General features: G+C 37.3%; 1 protein-coding gene across 3 annotated transcripts in view; it reads right to left on the bottom strand.

Annotated features, from left to right (window-relative positions):
• The window catches only part of LOC145673035 (E3 ubiquitin-protein ligase sina-like), a 59,591-nt gene that overhangs the window by 21,017 nt on the left and 15,146 nt on the right, over positions 1-23,428 (bottom strand). Inside the window, exons 1-3 of one of the 3 annotated variants that reach the window (XM_081742386.1) lie at positions 18,142-18,390; positions 8,482-8,782; positions 257-596 (exon numbers count right to left, since the gene is read on the bottom strand). In XM_081742386.1, the coding sequence (XP_081598512.1) occupies positions 257-596; positions 8,482-8,758 (617 nt within the window). In that variant the 5' untranslated portion in view covers positions 8,759-8,782; positions 18,142-18,390. Of the gene's footprint in view, positions 1-256; positions 597-8,481; positions 8,783-18,141; positions 18,391-23,428 lie in introns of those variants that run through there. The other 2 variants (XM_081742393.1, XM_081742369.1) reach the window with 2 other exon arrangements.

Genomic DNA, 23,428 nt, shown 5'->3' on the forward strand with positions numbered 1-23,428 from the left:
GTGGGAGGAAACAGGAGAACCCCGAGAAAACCTACGCACACGGTGTTTGTCCACCACAAAGTTCACTTGGCGGGGGCTGGGATCGAACCCGAGACCCCTAGCACCAGAGGTGAACGCTCTACCACTGAGCCACCGCGGCCCGGGTAACAAGTATAAGAGAAAAAAATACTTGAACTTCATTTCACAGTACTAATAAAGTAAATAAATAAATTATTGCACATTAAACGAAAGTATTTATTTATTTATTATTACTTACTGTAAAATTGCTGATGATCGAGGCACTGGATTAGTCAGTCCAGTAATTTGCATTAAAGCTTTGAAACTGAGATCCACTTCCTGTTTAATAGAAGGCAAGTTGATAAGTTGTACTTCCTGTACAGAGTAGCTGGGATTACTAACTCCTGCAGGAGGTACTTGCGGATCGCCTCCTACTTGAATAACTTCCATCTTTGGTGTCCGCTCCCAATCATCTGCCATTGGGTTGTCAAACCTTCGTTGTTGGCGACGCCGAACACTTAGGTATTTCCATAGCAGAAGAGCGCAGGCTATTGCTAGCAGAAATGTTAGTACAAAACCAATAATCATCAGTGTCAGATCTGAAAATTGTATAAGTTTTCCCATTAAAACTTTTCAATTAAATAATAGTAATGACGTCAGTCTAAAAATTAACAATAGAATATTGAAGTCTGTTTCAAACGGAATGTTACCTATTCGGATATGCTTAATTCATAATAGTTTTGCCTACGAGATGGGACAAAACATAATTTTATAATAAGATATGAGACAAACCTTGCCATATTAAAGTATGTATACAAACATTTGAAATCATATCAAAACTCAAACCACCACTCCTTGACAAACTTTTGCTACGCTACTGTTCTATGATACTTTCTTCAAGACCCGAGACAGGCCTTAACACTTATCTCGTTGGCAACTTTACATACAATAAAGTTTCTTTGCTTCAGGATGGCAGATATTGAACTTCCCATTCTGATACTATATTACCATTATATACACGCAGTTCATGACTAATTCTCCTAGTCGTTCGAAATTTACACAATATCTCCCCATGACCCTCAAGAATTGTTCGGGACTCACAGTGTCCCGGTTTCCTTCCAAAATTCAAATTAATATCATGCGTGTAATCTTAAGGGGGAAAATCCGTTTCTATTAGTCGATTATTAGGATTACAGTGATCTGTGACGGCCAGAATGGTCACAGAGACATTAATGTTTTTTTTTTTTTTTTTTTTCACGGAAGATAATTTTTTGTTGTGTTGGGTGTGTATACATAATATAGAAACTGTTGAAATACATTTTCGTTCTGTAAGAAAGCTTACGTATATCAGTGTGGCTGGTTTTATTGGAGGTAATTACAAGCAAAGCATGAACGCGGACGACCTTGAACGGAAACAAAACACTTAGGGCAGCTATACACTATAGGATAGATCCTAGGAAATCTCTTACGATTTGTCCTAAAGTCAAAATCTCAGAAACAGAAACAGAAACAGAAAAATTAAAAATAAGGACGCCCCTCAGGATAGCCCGCGTCCTGACAGAGAGTAAGGCATCAACCATCTGTCTACATGTCTCTCCTCAAATGCACTTAGTAATCTATAGCATCTGTCGGTTGGGGATGTATGTCAACGTCTATGGCATCAGATCACATGTCATTTCCTGTGTTCTGAACGATCCTATGAGATTTCTTTTGTTTAAAGCACACTCTATTTCGAAAAGAAAATTCGAAAGATTTCGATTTAAGCGACATCAAGTGAGAAAAAATGAAAACAAAACAAGTGAAAAAAAACTAATGCGGTATGTTTTCCTAATTTATCTTCTGATCGCGCAAGTTTACTTTTGGTGCACCACTCGAAATAATTGTTGAAAAATTATAATTTGTCACTCATTTCTTTGTTATTATTATTTCCTAAATGGTTTGCGCTGGACGACATGAAAATCTCATATAGCATAGATAAAATTCAAGGGGACCATCAAAAACAATTATTGAAAAACTATCTTTTTTATGATTTGCCTAAAAATACGGCGTCCGGATGTATAGTATGAAAACTATAGTGCAAAAAGCACAAACCAACTTGTGCTAGGTGGCCACTGAAAAGCACAAATTCTATCTAACCGAGTGAGAGCAAGGAGAAGCGGGGGACGGAGTGTTAGCGAGGGGGTGCTTCCGAAGTAAGCAGGCGTGTCGGCGAAGGTAGTGAAAATGAGTGGGTTTGGCAATGATACGACTTTGAATAGCACTTGTCATGGTATCATGCTAGTAGCTCCATTTGTAAACATAAGTTACAGTTTCTGTAAACTGTGCAGAAATACACCGGTGGTGCAAAATAGTATCACCGGTCACCTTTTACATGCACTCACTTAGGTAAATATTTCACTGAAAGGGTCCAGGAGAACATAAAAAATACAAAATTTACAGGAGAAATGGAAGATGCAGGTATTTATACCTACCACACCATAACCAAATCTAACCTAACGAAACTAAACTAACCTAATATTAATAGAAAAAAGAGAAATTATATACCCCTATACTAATATAATCTAACATAACAATATAACCTAACCTAACCGTAACTAACTTGAATTAATCTAAACTAAACTAATGTGAACAGAAACTACCGAAATTGTAATATTTCTTAGAAAAAATAGCTGGACTCTTTCTGCTAAACATTGTTCCTCACTTATTCCATCCGTATTAAAACACTTATAATGATTTTACATTAGTAAACCTACACTTGTTATCGAAAAATATAGGTGTATTACTTTGTATTTAATTCTATTCCTTGCAAAAATTTGCTCTTTATAAAAATGCAAAGAATTCAATAAATGTCTTTTCATGCAAAGAATTGAATTTTACCTATAAATCTTCTAAAATGTGGTGCGCCAAGAGTACACCAGCACCCTTCTGATTTTTGTTTTTTTTAGAGGTATCCAATTTAACAATATAGCGCCTGGTATTAATATTAGTAGGTTGTGCAGTGTACTTAGCATAGGAATTCATCAATTTTGTACTTTTATTAAATAGAGCTATTTCATAATATTGAAAAACGTCATTCAGTCTGACAGGAAAACTCCTCACTGTATGTCATAACCTTTTTCCGAAGATAAATCATAAGATATTTCGTAGGATTTATCTCGTAGTGTATAGCAGCCCTTACGCATGCAGTCTTTTTTCTGCTATTTGAGGAAACTGTTTCCAAAGTTGTCGGAGGCCAAGTGGAAGGAGAGCGTTTTCGTAGGGCCATAGATCAAAAGGGTTCGGCACGATTATGTTTTCCAGTAGCAATTAATTCCTGCTGAATGTGCTGCATGAGTATCTTGAAATGTGTGGTGAAAAGTTTCCTAGGAAACGAGAAAGCTGGTAACTACAAGCAACTCATAGTTGACCTCATACAAAACTATGACCTATTAGAACGCAAGATGTCACTGAAATTACACTTCATTCACCCACACCCCTACTACTTCTCTCCGAAGTTAGGGACAGTAAGCGGTGAACAAGGGGGAACTTTTCTACCAACAGATTTTACAAGTGGAGCAACGGTACCAAAGAAAACGAGTTCCTGCTATGATGGGGAACTATTGTTGGTTTCTTCTGAGAGAGACCAAACAAGAGTACAAGAGACGGTCCATGTTCACCAAAAGGAAAAGTTCCAAGTACATGTCACAATAAAAGCTTACACACATATAACTAAGATATTGGTGTTTGGTGAGTTCTTCAGTAGACACCATGTACACATATTCTCTATATGGCACCCAATTGGTATATTTGCTTGTACCACTGCTGCATTTTTGCATGTTTACTGGTGTTTCATGAACTTTATTAATTTAATATCATTTTGAACACAAGGTATTTACAGACAACAACAGCAGTGCAAATTCAAGAGGGATGTGTATTTCTAGCCTCCTTCTCTTCGTGTGTGTGTGTGTGTGTTTCTTTCACTCTCTTGTATTCTTTTCTATTTTTATTTTTTCAGTCTGTACCACGCCTATGCCTTCACTCTGTACAAACCTCGATATTCTATCGGAATATACACTACCGGTATATTAGAATGAATGCCATTTTAGTTTTGAACACCCTGAAGCAACAAAATATGACGTGATGGAACATTTTTGACTGCATTGGCGGACTCAGAGGTCTAAATTAACTAAGATGGCCCATCATTGTAACTTCTACCGAAGAAAAGTGAAAATTTGTTGGATAGTATTATCAGACCTGATACCGATAGGGTAAGTAAGTGGTGGGCACAACGTTAGACAATTCTTAAGCACTTTGAAAGATCACGGAGAATGCCGAGTGGTCGTGTCTAACAATGTCACCAACATTTGACAGATTTTGAAAGGGGCCACATTAGGGTCTCCAGGTGAAATCGTATAATATCCAGGCATGTAGGGCATTCGCATGTGACAATGGCCCGATATTGGACTGAATCGGAACCTGGGAGAAACCATATGCATCGTCAAGGTTCCAGTTGACTAAGTTTGACCACACTAAGGGAGTGCCGGCGTATTTTGCTCCGAGCACATCGTAACCCTTTCACATCTACGCCTAACATTTGAATGCAGGTAATATACTCACTACAACACCTCATGGTATCCCACACCATTGGTCGGAGACTAGCAGTAGTCGAGATATTGAATCGTAGTACCATTTATAGGTTGCCATTAATACCATAACTGCGTTGGAAGTGATATCATATTCGAGAAGCGTAGACCAGTAGAATAGCTTTTTCAGTCATGAATCTCGGTTTTAGCACCATTTCAAAAGATCATCGTCTGCGAATATGGCTGCACCAAGGAAAGAGAACATGCCGGTGTTATTCCTGGCATCATGGTATAGGAAGGCAGTGCGTCTGACTTCAGGTCACCTTTGCTAGTGATTCGGGGTACTCTTACGGCCCAACGGTACGTCACGGACATCCTGCGTCCTCTTGTGTTACCTCAAATGAGACAGCATCAGGGGCGGATCCAGGGGGGGGCGATCGGGGCGATCGCCCCCCCCCCAGAAGAGAAAAACTTCTTATTTTATATATATAAATAAAACCCATCCTAAAGTTTGGAACCCTTAAAAGTAGCAGTATGACAACCCACCGCCCCCCCCAGAAGTCGGTCCTGGATCCGCCCCTGGACAGCATCCTTCTTTCAACAGGTCAACTATCGTCCACACACAACACATGTCTCTATGAATTACGTCTCTATGATGTCGAGGATTTCATTGGTGAGAAAGATCCCTCGATCTGCCCCGATAGAATATGTGTGTGACCAGCTTGGACGTCAAATCTGTCTCACAGTCAGTGCTAATACATAGATATCGAGGCCAATACAACAGTTTTAGGAGAAGATACAACAACTGTATAACATCCTTTCCAACAGAATCTGTGATGCAACCAAGCTAAAGGAGATGCTGAAGGAAAATCATATAATCACGTTGTAACAGCACTAATGCATCCTGCTGAACGTTATAGCAACCACTGATCATTTCACCTCTAATCATTTATATACCCGCCGATGGTATTGACATCTACAAAATTACATCGACATTGGACCATTCCCTCCAGTTGCTTAAAGTATTGTCAGTGAGTAGGTTATAATAACAACAACAATAATAATAATTCTCAGCCATATATGTGTTTCCACCAGGACTTCTGTTTACCATTGTAGTGTAGTATTATTTTTTACAAGCATTGTTCTTAATGAAACCACAGTTCTTATTCAATAATTATTTTGTGTTTTTGCTGTATTTACAGCACGTAATACAGTATCATTCGTTAAATAACCATAAGAAACAGTGTAACATATACATTCTTGGCTCCTTGTAAATCAGTTATAAATAATTAAATGCCACTTCTATATTTTCTTAATATTTCCAAAACCAACAATCCCTCTGATCGTAAATAAAAGTCAATGCTATTGTTAACCAAAGGGTTAAAAACGAAAATTTACGGGTAATGTTCAAAGAGAGCGGTATTTAGTATTTAGTAATCACAAATGTAGTACACGTGAAGTTTGATAAACATAAATTATATTTATAAATGGTCATTACAAGTGGTATTTTATTAATTTCACGGTTTATTTCTATCAGTAGCTCGCGCTCCTCTTAATCGCTCTTCATGCCTCCTCTCAACGGGTCTCTGCCTCCAGTTTGAGAGCCACTATTCTAAATTGTGTGTGAATAACAACACCTGTGTCGAAATCCACTACCAATTTTACTACCCTCTGTCATTTCGTTTTTATTCTATTATTTGTTGGTTTATATACAAGTTCTAGGCCTACATTAGTCTTTACCAATATTTTCGTTTCAGCCTAACGTTTTTTAGTATTGTCATCAACATTTTCTAATTTACACAGTGGTAAGCCTTTTCCAAATCATCAAACATTTTTTTTCTTTACTGTGGCGATTGTGATAGGACGTCGAACTAATATGCATACCCTCTGCAGACATACTTTGAGGTGTAAATTTCGTTGCCACAATATATATATGAGGAATATCCTAAAAGTACCAGACGTTTTAGACTGTCATGGGAGTGGGTGAGGCTAGAGTCGCCATCTTGGTGTCAGAACCTTAAAATGAAATGAAATCTTTAGGTTTTACGTTCCTCGGTTATGCCGGTTACGCTAAAGAAGACGGTGATGTTGAGAAATGAATGAAATGATGGATTGAAGAAAGTGGGAGGAAACAGGAGAACCCCGAGAAAACCCATGAGTACGGGGTTTGTCTACCACAAAGTCCACGGGATCGAACCAGGAACCCCAAGCACCGGAGCTGAACGCTCTACCACTGAGCCACCGCGCCGCCTCAGAACGTCACCACACTCAGTCCTCACGCTGTGGTAGTGTGAAGACTGTGACGCTCCTACTATGCATTCGAAGATGTGTTACAATGTGCAATAGAAAATCCTACCTCTTGTTAGGTGCATTCTGTGATTAGATTTTTGTTAGCAAAAAACCACAAACTAATTGAAATCCATTGTTAACTGTGTGAAGTGTACAAACATGAAAGGTATTGTTTTTTCACGACAACGCACATCCACATACGGCCGAGAGTACCTGAGAGCTCTTGGATGGTTTTGGATGGGGGGGGGGTTCGATCACTCACCACACAGCCCGGATTTGGCGCCGAACGACTACCATCTCTCCCCAGTGATGAAGACGTAGCTCGGTACACAACGCTTTCATACTGACGCCGAATACCATGCCGGTATAAACCAGTGGTTGAAATCGCAGGCGGCAGATTCCTACCGCGCCGCGACTTTATTGAAAAACTTTTGTGTCACGGTATGTTAAAGCCTTAATTCCATGCCACGGTATGTTAAATGCCTTAATTCCATGGGGATTATGTGAAAAATAGCTTAAGAGTGTACCTTTTAAATCTATAAATACAATTTGGTTTGTTCATTCTGTTGCTTTTTGTTTCAAAACGTTTGTTACTTTCTGGACAGCCCTCGTACAATATACATTATTGAATAAGTTGAATATATTATAGCCGCTCTTTCAGCTGTGAAATAACATTACGACCAGTGGCGTATTTAGGGGGGGGGCTTCCGGGCTTAAGCCCCCCCCCCCGATATCTTACTTACTATAGTAAAGTATATGAAATATCTTGCAGAATTTTCACATTTTCAGGCAAAGCCCTCCCCGAAAGTTAGCAAAGCCCCCCCCGAAAGAAAATCGTAAATACGCCACTGATTACGACAATAAATGCTCAAATTACCTGAACAAAAACAAAAATAGATCAATTTTTCACTAATTCCAACACTACTATCTCCGAAGAAACAAAATTAATAAAATATATTCCTATCTAAATAGAAAAAAAAAAAAAATAAGGATGTGGATTACCCAAGCTCCTGTCTGAACGTCCGCCCGGTAAACAAAAGCAATCTCGAGAACTCCTTGATCAATGTTCACGAAATTTGGTCAGAATGTAGAAGATCAAAAGTTCGAACTTGAGTTTGTTTTTGGACTCGATACTCAAATTGGAAGTGGCCGAAATTAACCATTTCCGGTTTTAACTTCGATCGCTGTAAGAGCAAAAACAGTAAAAGATAGAGAGATTCAGCTGTCTGCAATCGATTAAGCGTCATAAGAACAATCCGCCGTATGCAGAGTCGTTTTGACGTATGATTAGCGTCATACTAACGGCCTGACTACTGCAGGAAACATATGTTAGTAGAACTCTTTAGTATGGCACTAACCAACGTCAGAACGACTCTGCATTAGTCCCAATATGTCTCCATCCTTAACTCTTTATTAAAACCGGAGTGGTCGAAATCCACTACAACTTCCGGTTTTAATATTGATCTACATAAAACAAGAACGATCACAGATAGCGAGAAATGGTTTCTTTTAAATCTATTTAGTATTCGGATAGGTATCATTTTCTCTCTTAGCCCCCACTAAAACTGGTATTGTTAGAAATCAAGTTTTAACGTTGAGCTAAACAACTGTGGGGGCTTTATGTATTACTTACACGTGATACAAACGTCATCTGTGCTCGCTTCTTCAAATGTAGGTTCATCTTGAGAAAATGTCCACGCTTCAGTGAATAGCGTTGTCTCCCACTGTTGATCTGTTAGTTCAGGTTCCGGCTCAACTGTCAAATCAATTCCTTCATCGCTTGAGTGTTGTATCTCACTATCTTCAGTGGGCAGAATATTAACTTCGGTTTCTGGAATTTCCTCAGTGAATGGTAGGAAATCATCCTCACTAGTTAATACTTCGTCCACTTCAACTGGTTCCTCAGACATCAGTCCTCAACTGTTGGAAGTCATCTAGAAAAAGAACAAATTCTGTTTAATGTCTAAAATTTTGTCCTATACATATTTTCCTAGGATTGTGTCGGGTGTCTAGGACTGAATCCTACAGTTAAAGACTAGTCAAACCAGATATTTAACATTGTCTTATTCTACGTCAATTTCATCATATATTTCGCGACAAGACAGAGAGGGGGGGGGGAAGAAACGTGTTTGTCAGAATTACATTAGCAGCCCCACACATACTCTCCATGTGTAAGACAATGTTTCGACTCCGCGTAATACCGCGTCTGTCCAGTCACCGATTTCATGAATTACTTCGGGTTATGGGTTTTCCCGGGTCACTCGCGGTCATGGGTCTGTCCGGGTAACTGAATCTGGTGGATAATGGATCTGATTGTCTCTGAGGATTCTAAACCACGGGTCACGTACTTCATGACACTTTCCGTCAGTATGAGGGACGATAATTGTCGGACAGTCCTCGTACTTCAGAATCATATTCCTTGGCAATGACTTGAATCGCTTCAGGATGTAACTTACTCTTCTTTACTTTCCAGCGTCAATAGAAGAGGAGAAAGTATCGTGATTGTGAAAAAAAATCGAATTCGATATTTCAACAAATTCACACGTTTCATGGCTCGTATATGCCAAAACCAAGTTACTCTGGATGTCTGTCCTTCATGCTTGATTATGTACGTACTCCCAGAGACAACATGGTTCTACGCCTCGCAAGCAATTGATTTTCTCTTTGAAAATATAGAAATGTTAGTTTACTCTTGGAATAAGATTTTTCTAGCGTTTATTCAAAGCAACATTGTTTATGTTTCATAAATAAATATTTCATTAAACCCTACAGTATGAGTTATTTCTCTTGGAATACATATACCAACTCCTCATCGGCAAGTGCTACGAGAGCAGCCATCCTGCTGCACTAGATCTCTCATATGCGAAAGCGAGTTTCTGGTACTTTTTGATTTTTGGGAAGAGGCAAAAGTATCACGAGACTATATCCGGAGCTTGAAGAAACATTGAACTATTGTGTTGTGAAAAAGATAACCACTTGAGCTGCATTAATGGAATCAAAAAACACAATCAACATTGGTTTGATTTTGCTACGCACCTGCCGACCTTCCCTGCGTTTTCGTGAGCTTTGTCAGGCCTAGGTGAGGTCGGATGTATAAACGGAGTCGATTATGATTTCGTTCTCGCGTCCTATCTGTACACCCATGTCTTTACCATTTTAGTCATGTCGAGACCACAAAGAGCACCAATATAATCAATCCTCTATAACAGAAGATACAAATAAAACTAAACCATCTACAGGTAAAGAGATCATGGACCCCTCTTCAATGGTTAACAGAATATAGAGTCAGATCTTTAACAGTCAGAGCTTTATTCATCTTCCAACAGTTAGCAGTGGAAGTTCTAGTGAAGAAAGAAATAACTGTTCTCAGAGACGTACATAGGAGATGGGTCATGGAGCTCCGGATTTCCCCGAATTTAATCTAATTTTGGGGATGAATTTACAAATTTTAGTATGACTTATCCTCGTTTTGATTTTGCTTCCCCTCCTCCAAAAGAGTTTTGTACTCTCCTAGATATAAATTTCTGCATATATGCCTGGCTGATTTGCTCCCTAATTTGTTACAGTGATTTTTGCCTTAAATTTTAGAAAACAATCAGATTGTGACTTAAACCACTGTAATTTTAACTCGTCCATTTGCAGCTATTCCGAGAGTTTGAAAGATGATAGATATTAGCAGCGGCGGCCGCTGAAGGGGAACCAATGTGCCGTGGCACTACCACAAATAATACAAAAAATAATATAAATAATATTTGCATCTTACTAAATAACAAACTTTTTAATTTTATGCACAATACTTTACTTGCAACGTCATCATTGCTCACGAGAAGCTGGTTTGAGTCGCACTCAGTGATTGAATGCGCTCAAAATTACTCGCACTTTAGCAGTTGATTCACTTGTTCCTATTGCAGTGTTTCCAAACTAGTTACTTATTACATATCGATATGTACCATCTAGATTTGACCCTCCCAAAAATCGATTTCGAGTTTATTTCGTTATTGTGTTGTCAACCCAGGTATGATCCCCCCCCCCCCCTTCTGATTGAAACATAAACACATTGTACGCCTGAGTGTTTGTGGTGTTGAATGCGGTTTGTGTATGTAACTTGTCAATTATATATTTTTGCGAAGTTTCCGTGAAACCAGAACAATACATTACAATGAATGCGGCAAGTAACTTAGTGAAATATCCGTTTTCATCCCTATCATATGACGGCAAACTAACTAGTAACAGGAAATTTAGGAAAGCAAATTCCTAATTTAAAATTGTGTGTTAAGCAAGTGATCCGTAATAAGGAAAGATTGCATCAATATAACATGAACATATATTTGAAAAACAGTTCGAATTTGTGGTTGTGATGTAGCCATGTTTTCCGTATGTTATTTGGGGGGGGGGGTCGCAAGCTGGACAAAATCTGCTTTATGTTTATAATAAGTTTACTGTAGGCACAACAACTTCATTCTAAATAATTCTCTCTCTCTCTATGTGTGTGTGTGTGTGTGTGTGTGTGTGTGTGTGTGTGTGTGTGTGTGTGTGTGTGTGTGTGTGTGTGTGTGTGTGTGTGTATGTGCGACTGTAATAAAATAATGTTAAAACATGTACTTTTCTTTACGGATATACGCTTATTTATTGTGTACGTTTTGGTACTACCATATCATATACCCATGAGCCGCCACCGGGTATTAGAGATGGAGTGGGTCAGTGGGTCATGAGGTTAGTGGGTCAAGATTTTTGAATGTGTCAGTGGGTCGTGGGTCAGCAGGACGTGACATACTGTGACCCATCACCCACCATGACCCACTTTGGCCCACTAGCCCACCATGATCCACTCTGACCCACCATGATCCACTCTAACCCACCAACCCACTCTTCTTAGTGTATTGTAGACAGCATCTTTTGAACACTGGTGAATATTTCTACGTTTTACTTTGAAGGCCACCATTTTACTTTATTTTTCATTTGTTTCTATTTACTTACCTGAGATGAGAATATCTAAGTGAAAAGAAAACTTCAGGCCCTTTTGGATATTGATATTTGTAATTGTAATTGTAATTGATATTTGTAATAATAGCAATATGACTTACTACTTTGCTTTCGAGTCACTGCTTTTTTTTTTTTTTTTTTTTTTTTTTTTGAGCGGCTGACTACTGCACAAAATATATTTTTGAATCACCTGTAATACATTAATTAATATACAAAAATTGAATGTAATTATGTGTGTGTGATGATCACGGGCAAAACCAAATGAAATGACTTCCTTTGGTATTTAGGCCCAAATCCCAATTAGGATGTTATTATATCACTTTCATTATAATACATATCCTAAGGGAAGAGTGGGGCTCCGAATTTTTGTGAAAAATTAAATATCTCACAAGCCGTTCAACTTAGGAAGCTGAAATTCAGTATATTAAATCTTTATTAAAACAAACAGAACGTGTTCTAGCATTTTTTTAAATTCTCTTTTATGGGGGGGGGGGCACTTTCTATATGGAAAATTGATAGTGGTTTGATTTGAAAAAATAATCGAAAATGATCGATATTAGTTGAGAAACAATTATTAATTTAGAAACAAAAGCTACAGTGTTTCGCATTTTATATCTACTGTTTTCTATTATAATAATTGCTGAAGCTCTTGTTTATTATACGGAGCACTCAGAGCACAAGGCAATCAAGCCATAAAGCTGTGGGAAAAATAGACAAAATTTGTACAGTAAGCTTAATTACATGGAAACTTTAAGTTTGTACGGTATGCTTCATTATATGAAAAATTTAAAACTTTTTTCCGCTCTTTACATTGGTCTACTTTCTATTGATTTGAGACTTTTCAAATTTTATCCTATATTCCATTGAAAAGTACCTGAAATTCATTAAGGAAATACTTATTGAAATTCATCGTAATTTGGCCAAAAACACTTTACAATTTTATATCGTAAAGGTCAGATCCACCGGTATTGTAACAGAACGGTGCTTGAGCAATTGACCGTAGAAATTCAAACTGCGATAATTTCACAGCCTTGTATATTACAAGTATAAACTTCTTAGTCAATGGAGAGGAGGACGTGCATCATGGGTCAGAGTTGATGACGATCGGTTTTGATGGGTCACAGTGGGTCAAAGTGGTTCGTGGATCAGAGTGGATCATACTGACTCGTGAGTCATGATGAGTGGTGGATCAGTAGATCGTGGGTCAGATATTCAAAAGACCCACACCATCTCTGATAGAGATATAGCGTGAGATACATAGCGTAGTAAAAGTTGATTTTAGAGGGGAAAGTTTATTTAAAAAAGAAAAAACTGACTTCTTTAAATTGATATATGATTACGAGACAGGGAAGGTTTCGTAGGTGGTTGACATCTTGTTCATTACGATCTTCCAGCAGATAATGTCAATGCCTTGAAAGCCTGACTACAAGGAGCGTAATAAGCGATTCGTCAGAAAAACATTCAACGTCTATTTGTACTGTGTTTTCTTATCTCACTTAGCGTATTATCAACCACTGATATCTCCAAGACAAGAATTTCCGCCATTTTAGGCGAGATAGGAATTCCTATCTTGCCTAACCCTATCTCGTCTTCTCGTCTGAAATGGTGATTAAGGAATGTCTGTACGAAAAAGAGAAATTACGCGTTAGGTTATTAAATATCAGCACTACGAAATTCAAGCAAAATGATAACCTGTCTTGCCGGTGTTGAAATAAAATGTTTTAATGTTACGTTGTTTTACAAGGTTAGAAGTGTTGAATGATTCTGACTTTGTAATCATTTCTATATAATCATGAAAAGAATTTATGGCGTCAACTTAATTCAAAACATACTTATCTTTCCTTGTGTGCAATTTTTACAAAGAGGAGTGTATATATATCTTCTTACAATTTTCTTATCAATGTTTTTAGGAAATACTAGATTATAAATATTTAGTCATTTATGAAATCAACTCTATGCACCGGAAATGTATAATAGAACTACTAAATATAAACATCCGCTTCACAGAAACAATAAATGATTAAGCTTTTTCCGACATTTTATTAAAATAGAATTCCTTGTAGATTTTTTCCAGCCTGAAACAAATCGAAAATATACCCTTATATCAACCATGAAAAGGTTTTGATTGGACCTTTTTTTCTTAATAATTTTCTTACTAATCAGATTCTGAGCTAGGTTGTGTCTCAAAATTGCCTTCTAAATATAAAGTATCTTCTTTCCTCACTCGATATTTGGAACGTTCAGAACACTTGAAAATCAACGGGGTAACACCAAAATTGTGAGAAAAGGGACATAAAGTTTGTACGGTACATTAAAAGGATTATTATTATTATTATTATTATTATTATTATTATTATTATTATTATTATTATTATTATTATTATTATTATTATTATTATTATTATTAGAATTATTATTATTATTAGAATTATGTACAATATCTGTACACTATTGTTTTAAGGAAATTTTAAAATTGAAATATGTCTAAAATGACTTTTAAAAAAATGAACTGGATTCCTTTGTGCACTGAACACGCCATTTAAACATCCTTAACTTGTTTTCCGTTCTTAAAATGTTGAAATTTACATTTACTTATAACAATCAAAATTTTGTACTCTAGCGAGAACAACAAAGGAAAGGAAAAATTTGGGAGAAAGTCGGTCAAGTACTATACACATATTAAATGTATTATCTCGGTATTCGCTTAATGAGACTGAGCAAACATTGGAGAAACCTCAGCTAGCGTGATTGCCCTCAGGATTATGGCCTGGGATCTCCTGATTGTGAAGCGTCAACATTAGCCACTCATCTAACACTTACTCGTGCTTTCAAGATAGGTCCTTAGTTAGGGAGTTGCTAGAGTGGGCTGAGCCTCACGGGAACCACATTCAGCTGCCGTGAAATTTTCAGTTCTTTGTCCATACAAATACTAGTTGTTCCTCCCAAGCCTTCATCTCGCTGACATAAATATTAATGCTCAAATCTAAATATGCTTACGATCCTTGTCCTATTTTGAAATAATGCAGTTTTTAAGTTGCAATTAAATCGTCAGATAATTTTAAATCTCCAAGTTGCATTGACGCTAGCGATATCGTTTCGAGTGAGATAGGCAGGTAGCACAGCTAGTGATAACTACTAGCCTGACTGTTAACTATTATGATTTACCGTAACTCACTGACTGAGACATTTTCCTTTCATAATGAGGATATGTTTTTAAAAAATTAACAGTAAAGTAATTATTATATTTTGTTTCATCAAAAAAGGGGGGCCGCGGTGGCTCAGTGGCAGAGCGTTCACCTTTGGTGCTTGGGATCCCGGGTTCGATTAGCCCCCGCAAAGTGGACTTTGTGGTGGACAAACAGCGTGTGCGTGGGTTTCCTCGGGGTTCTCCCGTTTCCTCCCACTTTCTTCATTCCACCATTTTATTCATTATTCATCATCACCGTCTCCTTTAGCCTAACCGGCATAACCATGGGACGTAAAACTCAAAGATTTCATTTCATTTCATCAAAAAAAAAAAAAAAAAAAAGTTTCGATTTGGCTGTGGGACAGAATAGAGAGCCAATTTTAAAACAGTATTTTCGACTCATTGGTGCTCCGAAAGAGGACAATAGTTTTTTTTTTTTTTTCTATTGACGATATAAAATTGCATTATAAACATCATCGTGTGGGTTTACGCAAAACAATATAAATATCTTTGTAGTTATTGATTAAACTATTTTTGAGTAGTAACCCGCTAAAGTTGCTCTTCAGGTAAGAAACAAGTTTTTTTTCGCGTATATAAGTTTTTTTTAAATATATATAAATAATCCCGAAAGTTATAAAGGAATAACTACAAAAATTACGCTACATATGAAAATATGTCAATTTTATGTTTTTCATATAAGCATAACTTTGTAGCTCTATATACCATTGAATGAAAGCGGTAATCCAAGAATTTTTTAAATTAATATTTTGTAAATATTGTATCTCCTTCCACAAATGTAATACAAAAGTAATAGAGTGTGCCTCGTGTGAATCTATATTTCATTACGAACAAAACAACACCTGATACGTGCTTGTATAATGATGGTTTAAGTTTTAAAGTATATACATTGAAGATTAATACCTTCTAATCTAGAGTGACTGCCATGGTCTCATTCGTACTTATATGGTTAGTATCTGCATCATTGGTGCGGGAGATCTGGCTTTCATTCCGGCCGGAAGCTCATGCGATTCCGATGTTACAGTGTAGGTTTACACCTGATATAGCTTTGTTTGGAATTGGAAAAAAAAAAAAAAAACTCCTGCTAAATAAACTAATCAATTAGAGTGACTGCTATATTCCAATATGGCGGCTGGACCACAGCTTGAAACGAATGAAGTTTGGAAAAATGAAATGAAATCTGTAGTTTTACGCCCCACGGTTATGCCGGCTAGACTAAAGGAAACGGTCATGATGAGAAATGAATTTAATGGTGGAATGAAGAAAGTGGGAGGAAACGGGAGAACCCCGAGAAAACCCACGCACACGGTGTTTGTACACCACAAAGTTCACTTGGCGCGAGCTGGGATCGAACCAGGGACCCCAAGCACCAGTGGTGAACGCTCTACAACTGAGCCACCGCGGCCCCTGTGATTATGAATATTTATATTATAAAGTATTAACTTATTGTATATATACAATGTGATAGCCTATGTACATTGTGGCAAATTGAATGTTTGTAAGTGTGTATATTATTAAATACATAGTTATAATGCCTATTGTAATTGGAACTTAAGCACTATTATAGACGATAGACAGGCATAGGGTTGCCAGACTTTGTAAACGAAAAACCAGGACACCGATCCCAGGCTGTATATAAGATCAGGGTTCCTACTCATTTGGTTAGAATCAATTAGTGTTTTCCAGGTTACTAGTCACAATTTTCCAGTGCATCCTACACGCAGTTAACATGAATGACGTAACTACGAGGGAGGGGGGGGGGAATTGGGAGGGCGCAAAATTCAGCAAATGTTTGGGTAAACCTTTTTTTGTCGGGGGTTGCTAAGGCTAGTTCTTGCCCCGGGTGACAACTAGCGTATTTGTTTTGCTGCACCAGGGATGCATAAAGAATGTGAAAAGGTAACATAAGAAAAACTGCCTGGCGCCCCTTATTCCAAATTCCGATTTTTTGTTTAACAAGCCAATTACGACACGCCCTCCCATTTAGGATTGAATAGATACTTTTTTCTTTGTTGCGTCATCGCCTGATTCAAAAACATTACCCTAAAAGAAATACAAATTTAGCATTTAGCAAAAAAAAAAAGAAAAAGAAAAAGAAAAAGAAAAAAAAAAGAAAAACGTTTAAACTAAATGCAGAACGATAAACAAAAAGTAAATGTCTTTATAGACTTACGCAGACTCTCCAAAAGTTTTAGTTGAGAAATCCTAGTTATTGCAGGCTAATTTTTTTCTTAACCTGCAGAACGAAAACCAGAACAAACAGGCGTCCCGAAAGCATTTTTCGGGATAATTAATTCTTTCGTTGAAAAAAGGGACTGTCCCGAAAAACCGAGAAGTCTGGCAACCTTAGACAGGCACGTAGCCAGAAATTTGTTTCGAAAGGGGTCCAAAGCTTTTGTGGGTGTCAAAATTGAATTTGAGGACAAATTATAAAATTTGTAAAATCGCCCCTAAAATTATACTAGATTTATATAGGTAAGTCGGATTTCGGGCGGGTCCGGGCCCCCAGGACCTATCCCTTGATTACGTTTCTAATAAATAAATAAATAAGTAGACTAGTCAAACTGAACAAAATGAGATGCTTGAGGGTACATTTTCATGAGTATTTTTGGATAAAATCGGGTCGAGTCTGGATAAATTTTATGGCGCGAGTTTTGATGTGTATATAAAAGATTATATACATTTGTTTAGTAGCAGATTGTATCTATTATTATTATTATTATTATTATTAGTAGTAGTAGTAGTAGTAGTAGTAGTAGTAGTAGTAGCAGTAGTAGTGGTAGTAGTAGTAGTAGTAGTTGTTGTTGTTGTTGTATTTTCTTAACAGTGAATCGCATACTACTTGTAAAAAAAAAAAAAAAAAAAGAACGTATATGCAAAATAAAATTTAGATCATGCATGTGAAAGTCATTTTGTGATATAGAGTAGTATGTGGTTCCTATTACTTGATTTAACAAAGACAAAGAACTGTATTTGAATAATGGAAGCATTTACTGGTTAAAAGTAACAACTAAAAGTCATGAAATTTTACATGAATGAATGAACATATATAAATATAGATAAATACATGTAAATAGACAAACAAAGAATTATTTTGTTACTCACCAAATCCAGCCACGGAAATATTATAACACAAAATGTACACTATTTCCACAAACAGATAACTCTCTAAACGAGGAGAAAGTTTTATTTCAGTCGATGATGTCAGTCTAACATGAGTAGCTAACAAATTATTAAACTTTCAAAGAATATCTCAAAACTGCCAATCATTTTTTAGTAGAGGGGGAAAACCCACCCGAGAATGAATTCCCGGACAAGAATAAAAATACCATTTCCGTGGAGTGGACACCCAATTATGACTAACAAGAGAATTCTAAATTAGGAAAATATAATAGTTTCTTCCTTGGGGTTTCAAGATCTTTTCTTCTTCTTGTTAGGGTTTTTACTCTACAGATTAACAGATATTTAATCAATTTCCCATAAACTTATTATCGACTTCTGAATCTTTTAACAAGGTAATTTTCTTTCAGGAAACGTAGCGTGGCTCTGTTTAAGATTTGCCATCAGTGAACTGTATCTTTTACGTCAGTGATCGCCAAATTGTCGATCGCGAGGTACTAGTACCTCACGGCGACGTTTTCAGTAGATCGCGTTAATGCTCCGGTGGGCTAACTTTGCTCAGTGTTGCCAATTTGGGGTAAAAGTTACTAAATCTAGGGGATTCAACTTCTATAAAGGTTACTAAGAAAGTTACCGCTGTGTGTTCAATTGGCCCTCATACCGTGAGATGAGTGGAGATAAGGCGAAGGTCAGTTGTTGGTGCGGTATATCCAACATACTACCTGGTTGTGGCTGTTCAGTTACACTGTGAACCTGCGTAAGGACAGGGTGAACATGGGACCTCCACAGAGTGTCATAAGGGCATGTATGCTGTACGAGTTCAAACGAGTCAAGTGCTGCTGCAGCGGGGCGGAAGATATGCCAGGCCTTTGGTGAGGGTGCCGTGCAGAGTTGGCGTGGGTCAATGAAAACTTGACCTACCACCCACCGTGACCCACTCTGACCCACCACCCACCGTGACCCACTCTGACCCACCACCCACCATGACCCACTCTGACCCACCACCTACCATGACCCACGGTGACCCACGGTGACCCACTCTGACCCACAACTCCCACCGTGACCCACTCTGACCCACCACCCACCATGAACCACTCTCATCCACTCTGACCTACTCTGACTCACCAAAATCCATCGTCATAAACTCGGAACATGATCCACGGCCTCTTCTGTACTGACTAAAGAGTTTACACTTGTAATAAAACAAGACTGTAAAATTGTCACTAATAGGAGTTTGAATTTCCAGCCAATCGCTCAAGCACCACTCTTTTACAATAACGGTGGATCTGACCTGTACGACATAAAATGGTAAAGTGTTTGTCAGTGAGGAAATTGAAACAGTTCGAGGTGGGGGGGGGGGGAATTAGTGTCGGCCTAAAATATACTTGTACTAAGAGAGTATTATTTCAAGTGTTAATTTTTCAACGCATTCCAAAAGAAACTTCTATTCGCAGGAAAATACCCCTGTACAATATGGAAAAGGTTATAGTTTCTCAGTTCACAGTATTTTTCTCACAAAAGACTTGAAAAATCAGTTGTTCATAGTGTATAAAGGTGCTTGGGTACTCTATGTGAGACCATCTCCATAAAGTATGGTCATAATAGTAATTTGTGTAATCACTAAAGCACCATGTTAAATTTAAGTTACAAATATGCATAAATGCAATTATTACGAATATTTATTCAAAGTAGTTTACCTAACGCAAAGAAGAGATTTACTAAAAATTAGGTACAAAGTTGAATAACACAAATAAGCCATTAGTGATACAAGTATACATTTTCCATAACTCGTAATTTTCCACCTTAAAACAAATCTGAAATCGGGTTTACTTCCTGTTAGTAACTTTTTCGTGGTAAATCATCCGCAGCGGAATGATGTCCATCCTTCAGCCAAGAAATAACTAGCTCGTCTACTTTGAGCTTGTCTAGTGGTGGGCCATTAACATTGATGAACGACAAGTTAGACAATGTTTGAGCACTTAGTCTATTTCTAATATCAGTCGTCTGTAAATTCATAAGGGGAAATCCCCGTTCGCACTCTGTCGTGGAAATTTATAATACTTCTACCCGATTTCTGTAACTCCTCATCGACAATCTGCTTGTTAGACTTAAGTCTGATAACGATTTTTCTTGAACAGTTTTGAAATACTCAGCAAGAAGTATCATCTCTCTATCACCATACAACATCTTTTCCATATCGACCATGTCAGTTGGCAATGTCCACTCATGGAGAACAGAAACTTCATCTACCACGCCTTCGAATCTTGTCAATAAATTATCAATTAAAGCCTGATGATTTCTTATTTGTTTATAAATTTAATTTTTGTAATTACACATGAAGGTTTGATGTCATTACCAAGTTCCCTACCCCGAGCTCCTCCGTGGCTAAGCGGTTAGCGTACGCGCCTTTGGCGTGGGAGACCCGGGTTCGATTCCCGGCGGGAGCTCATGTGGTTCGGATTCCACGTTAATCAGTAGGTCCACGTCTCATATAGCCTCGCTGCTGACAGGGACGCTAAACTAAAAAGAACTCAACTCAACAAGTTCCCTACCCCGTCTAGAAAGCGAAAGGGAACGAGGTTCCTGGAAAGTGTTCAGAGGTGAATGGGAATTTCCCTCCTTCTTCCCCTTCAATTACCACACTGCTATTTGCCATGTGCCAAATTACGATGAGTTTCAATTAAATTATCATAGTATAATTATTTCCTTGTTGAATTATCGACACTTTTCAATGGAAAAAAGGATGAAATTTGAAAGTTCCAAATAAAGGTAAGTAGACCAACGTAAAGGGGAAAAAGGTAAAATTTTCCATATAATTATGCATACAATCCAAACTTAAAATTTCCGTGTAATTAAGCTTACAGTACAAATTTTATGCCTATTTTAGTCACAAGTTTGTGGGTTGATTGCCCTGTGCTGTAAGCGCTCCATATAATAAACATAAGCTTCAGTAATTATTATAGTAGAAAGCAATGCATATATGAAGCCAAGCACTGTATTTTTTGTTTCTGATTTTTTTCTTAAACAACATCGATCGTTTTCGATCATTTTTACAAACCAATTCACTTCCAATTTTCCATATATAGAAAGTGTCTCCCCCCCCCCATAAAGGAGAATTTTAAAAAATTCTAGGAAACATTCTGTTTATTTTCAATAAAGAGTTAATACACTGAATTTTAGCGCAGTAAGTTTAACTGCTTGTGAGATACTCATTTTTTTCTCAAAAATTCGGATCCTCACTACATCCTTAGGATATTATGCATTATAATGAAAGCAGCATAACACCCCAGTTTGGATTAAGGCCTAACTATATACCAAAAGTAATTTCATTTGACTTCGCAATTTAATCATGATGATCAGGCACACAGTTTTTTTTTATATATATATATATATAATAATTTATATATTACAGTGATTCAGAAACGTATTCTTTCCAGTAGTTAGCTCCTCTAAAACTCACAGGTCTCGAAAGCCAAGTAGTAGGATAAGTCCTATTGCTATTATTAGAATTAAAAATATCTATATCTAAAAGTGCCTGAAGTTCATTTTAAACTTGGTTAAATATACTCACCTCAGGTAAGTAGACAGAAACAAATGGAAAAGGAAGGGAAATGAAGGTCTTGAAAGTATATCGAAGACAAATTTACCAGTCTTCAGAAGATACTGTCTACAATGCAGTGAGCAGAGTGGGTCGGTAGATCATACTGAGTCGGTGGGTCGCAGTGGGTCATGGTGGGCGGTGGGTCACAGTGGGTCATGGTGGGTGGTAGGTCACAGTGGGTCACATGCTGTTAACACACGACCCACTGACCCAGGGCCGTGCTGGGATACTAATGAGGGTGGTGGACAAGTCTACTAAAAGGGCGCCCATACAAACGGGATATATATATATATATATATATATATATATATACATAACGGGCAGGTTATGTAGCCAGAATGGAAGAAATTAGAAACGCTTTCAAAGTTCGAACTGGAAATCCAAATAGGAAGACCGAGGCGCAGATGTGAGGACAATATTAAAATGGTTCTCGCAGAGATTGAAATATAAAGTAGAAACTGGGTTCAGTAGGCTAAGGACGGAAATCAATGGATAGCTTTATTAAATGCAGCACTGAACCTCCTCTGTCTATAGGTCATAGAGCCATATTAAGTTGATACATTTAGCTTCTTGAAAGAAAGTATAGATGCCTTTCTATATCAAAATCACCACCAAATTTGTTTTAGTATTAAAGTAAATAGCTAATTTGTGGAAACTTTGAAACGAAATCCTCTTTACTAGAGAAAAAAATGAAACGAAATATTTGAGTTTTACGTCCCACGATGATTCTAGATATCTAAAAGTATCCACTTTGTCGGAAGAAAATATTATTTGGTATTTTAACGCATCCATAAAATGCAGTATTACAATCCCGACAAACTCCCATTTATTTAGTTTTCTCTGCATTTACTTTTAAACCCATATCTCTGCAAGCATTAAGTAAGATTTTTGCATTCCTTTCTATTGTTCTATCATCCCCTATTAAATTTACATCATAAGCATACGCTATTACCTGATAAATACAATTCAGCTCTAGGACCTGATTCCTGTCTTTGATTTTCCTTATAGTGTTCTTCAGAACAAAGTTAAATAATAATGGCGACAACGCATCTCCTTCTTTCAGACCATTCTCAACGTGAAAGCTCGTGAACAAGAATTTCTCTACTCGACCCTTACTTTGGGATTCATTTAAACATATCTTAATTAATCTATCTTTTTCGGTATTGCAAATTCTGTAAGCATGTTGTACAATGTTTGCCTCCTACCCTAGTCTAAAGTCAATAATTGATGTGCCAGAATATTGTATTCCCTTTCTTTTCAAATATTTGTTGAATAGTAAATATCTGGTCGATAGTTGATCGCTTTTACTTACACCCGCTCTGATAATCTCCAATAATTTCATCTGCGTATGGAGTCAATCTTGCTAATAGAATGTTTAAAAATATTTATTGGATGCTGACAGAAGAGAAATGCCTCGATAATTATTAAATCAGTGTTGTTGCTTTTCTTCTGAACTGCAACAATGATTGATTCTTTTCACTCTTGTGGTAATTCCTCCTTGTTCTAGATAAGGAGAATGAGTTTGTGTATCTTGCTCTACAATCCCCCTTCCAGCTAAAATTAAGTCAACCAGAATTTCGTCTACACCCGGAGATGTGTGTTTCTTTAATTTTTTAATATCGGATTCTATTTCTCTCTGGTTAGGTTCTGGAATATACGGTTATGCTGTAT

This window comes from Thermobia domestica, chromosome 2 (assembly GCF_964235325.1).
Source record: "Thermobia domestica chromosome 2, izTheDome1.hap1.1, whole genome shotgun sequence".
NCBI classification, from domain to species: Eukaryota; Metazoa; Arthropoda; class Insecta; order Zygentoma; family Lepismatidae; genus Thermobia; species Thermobia domestica.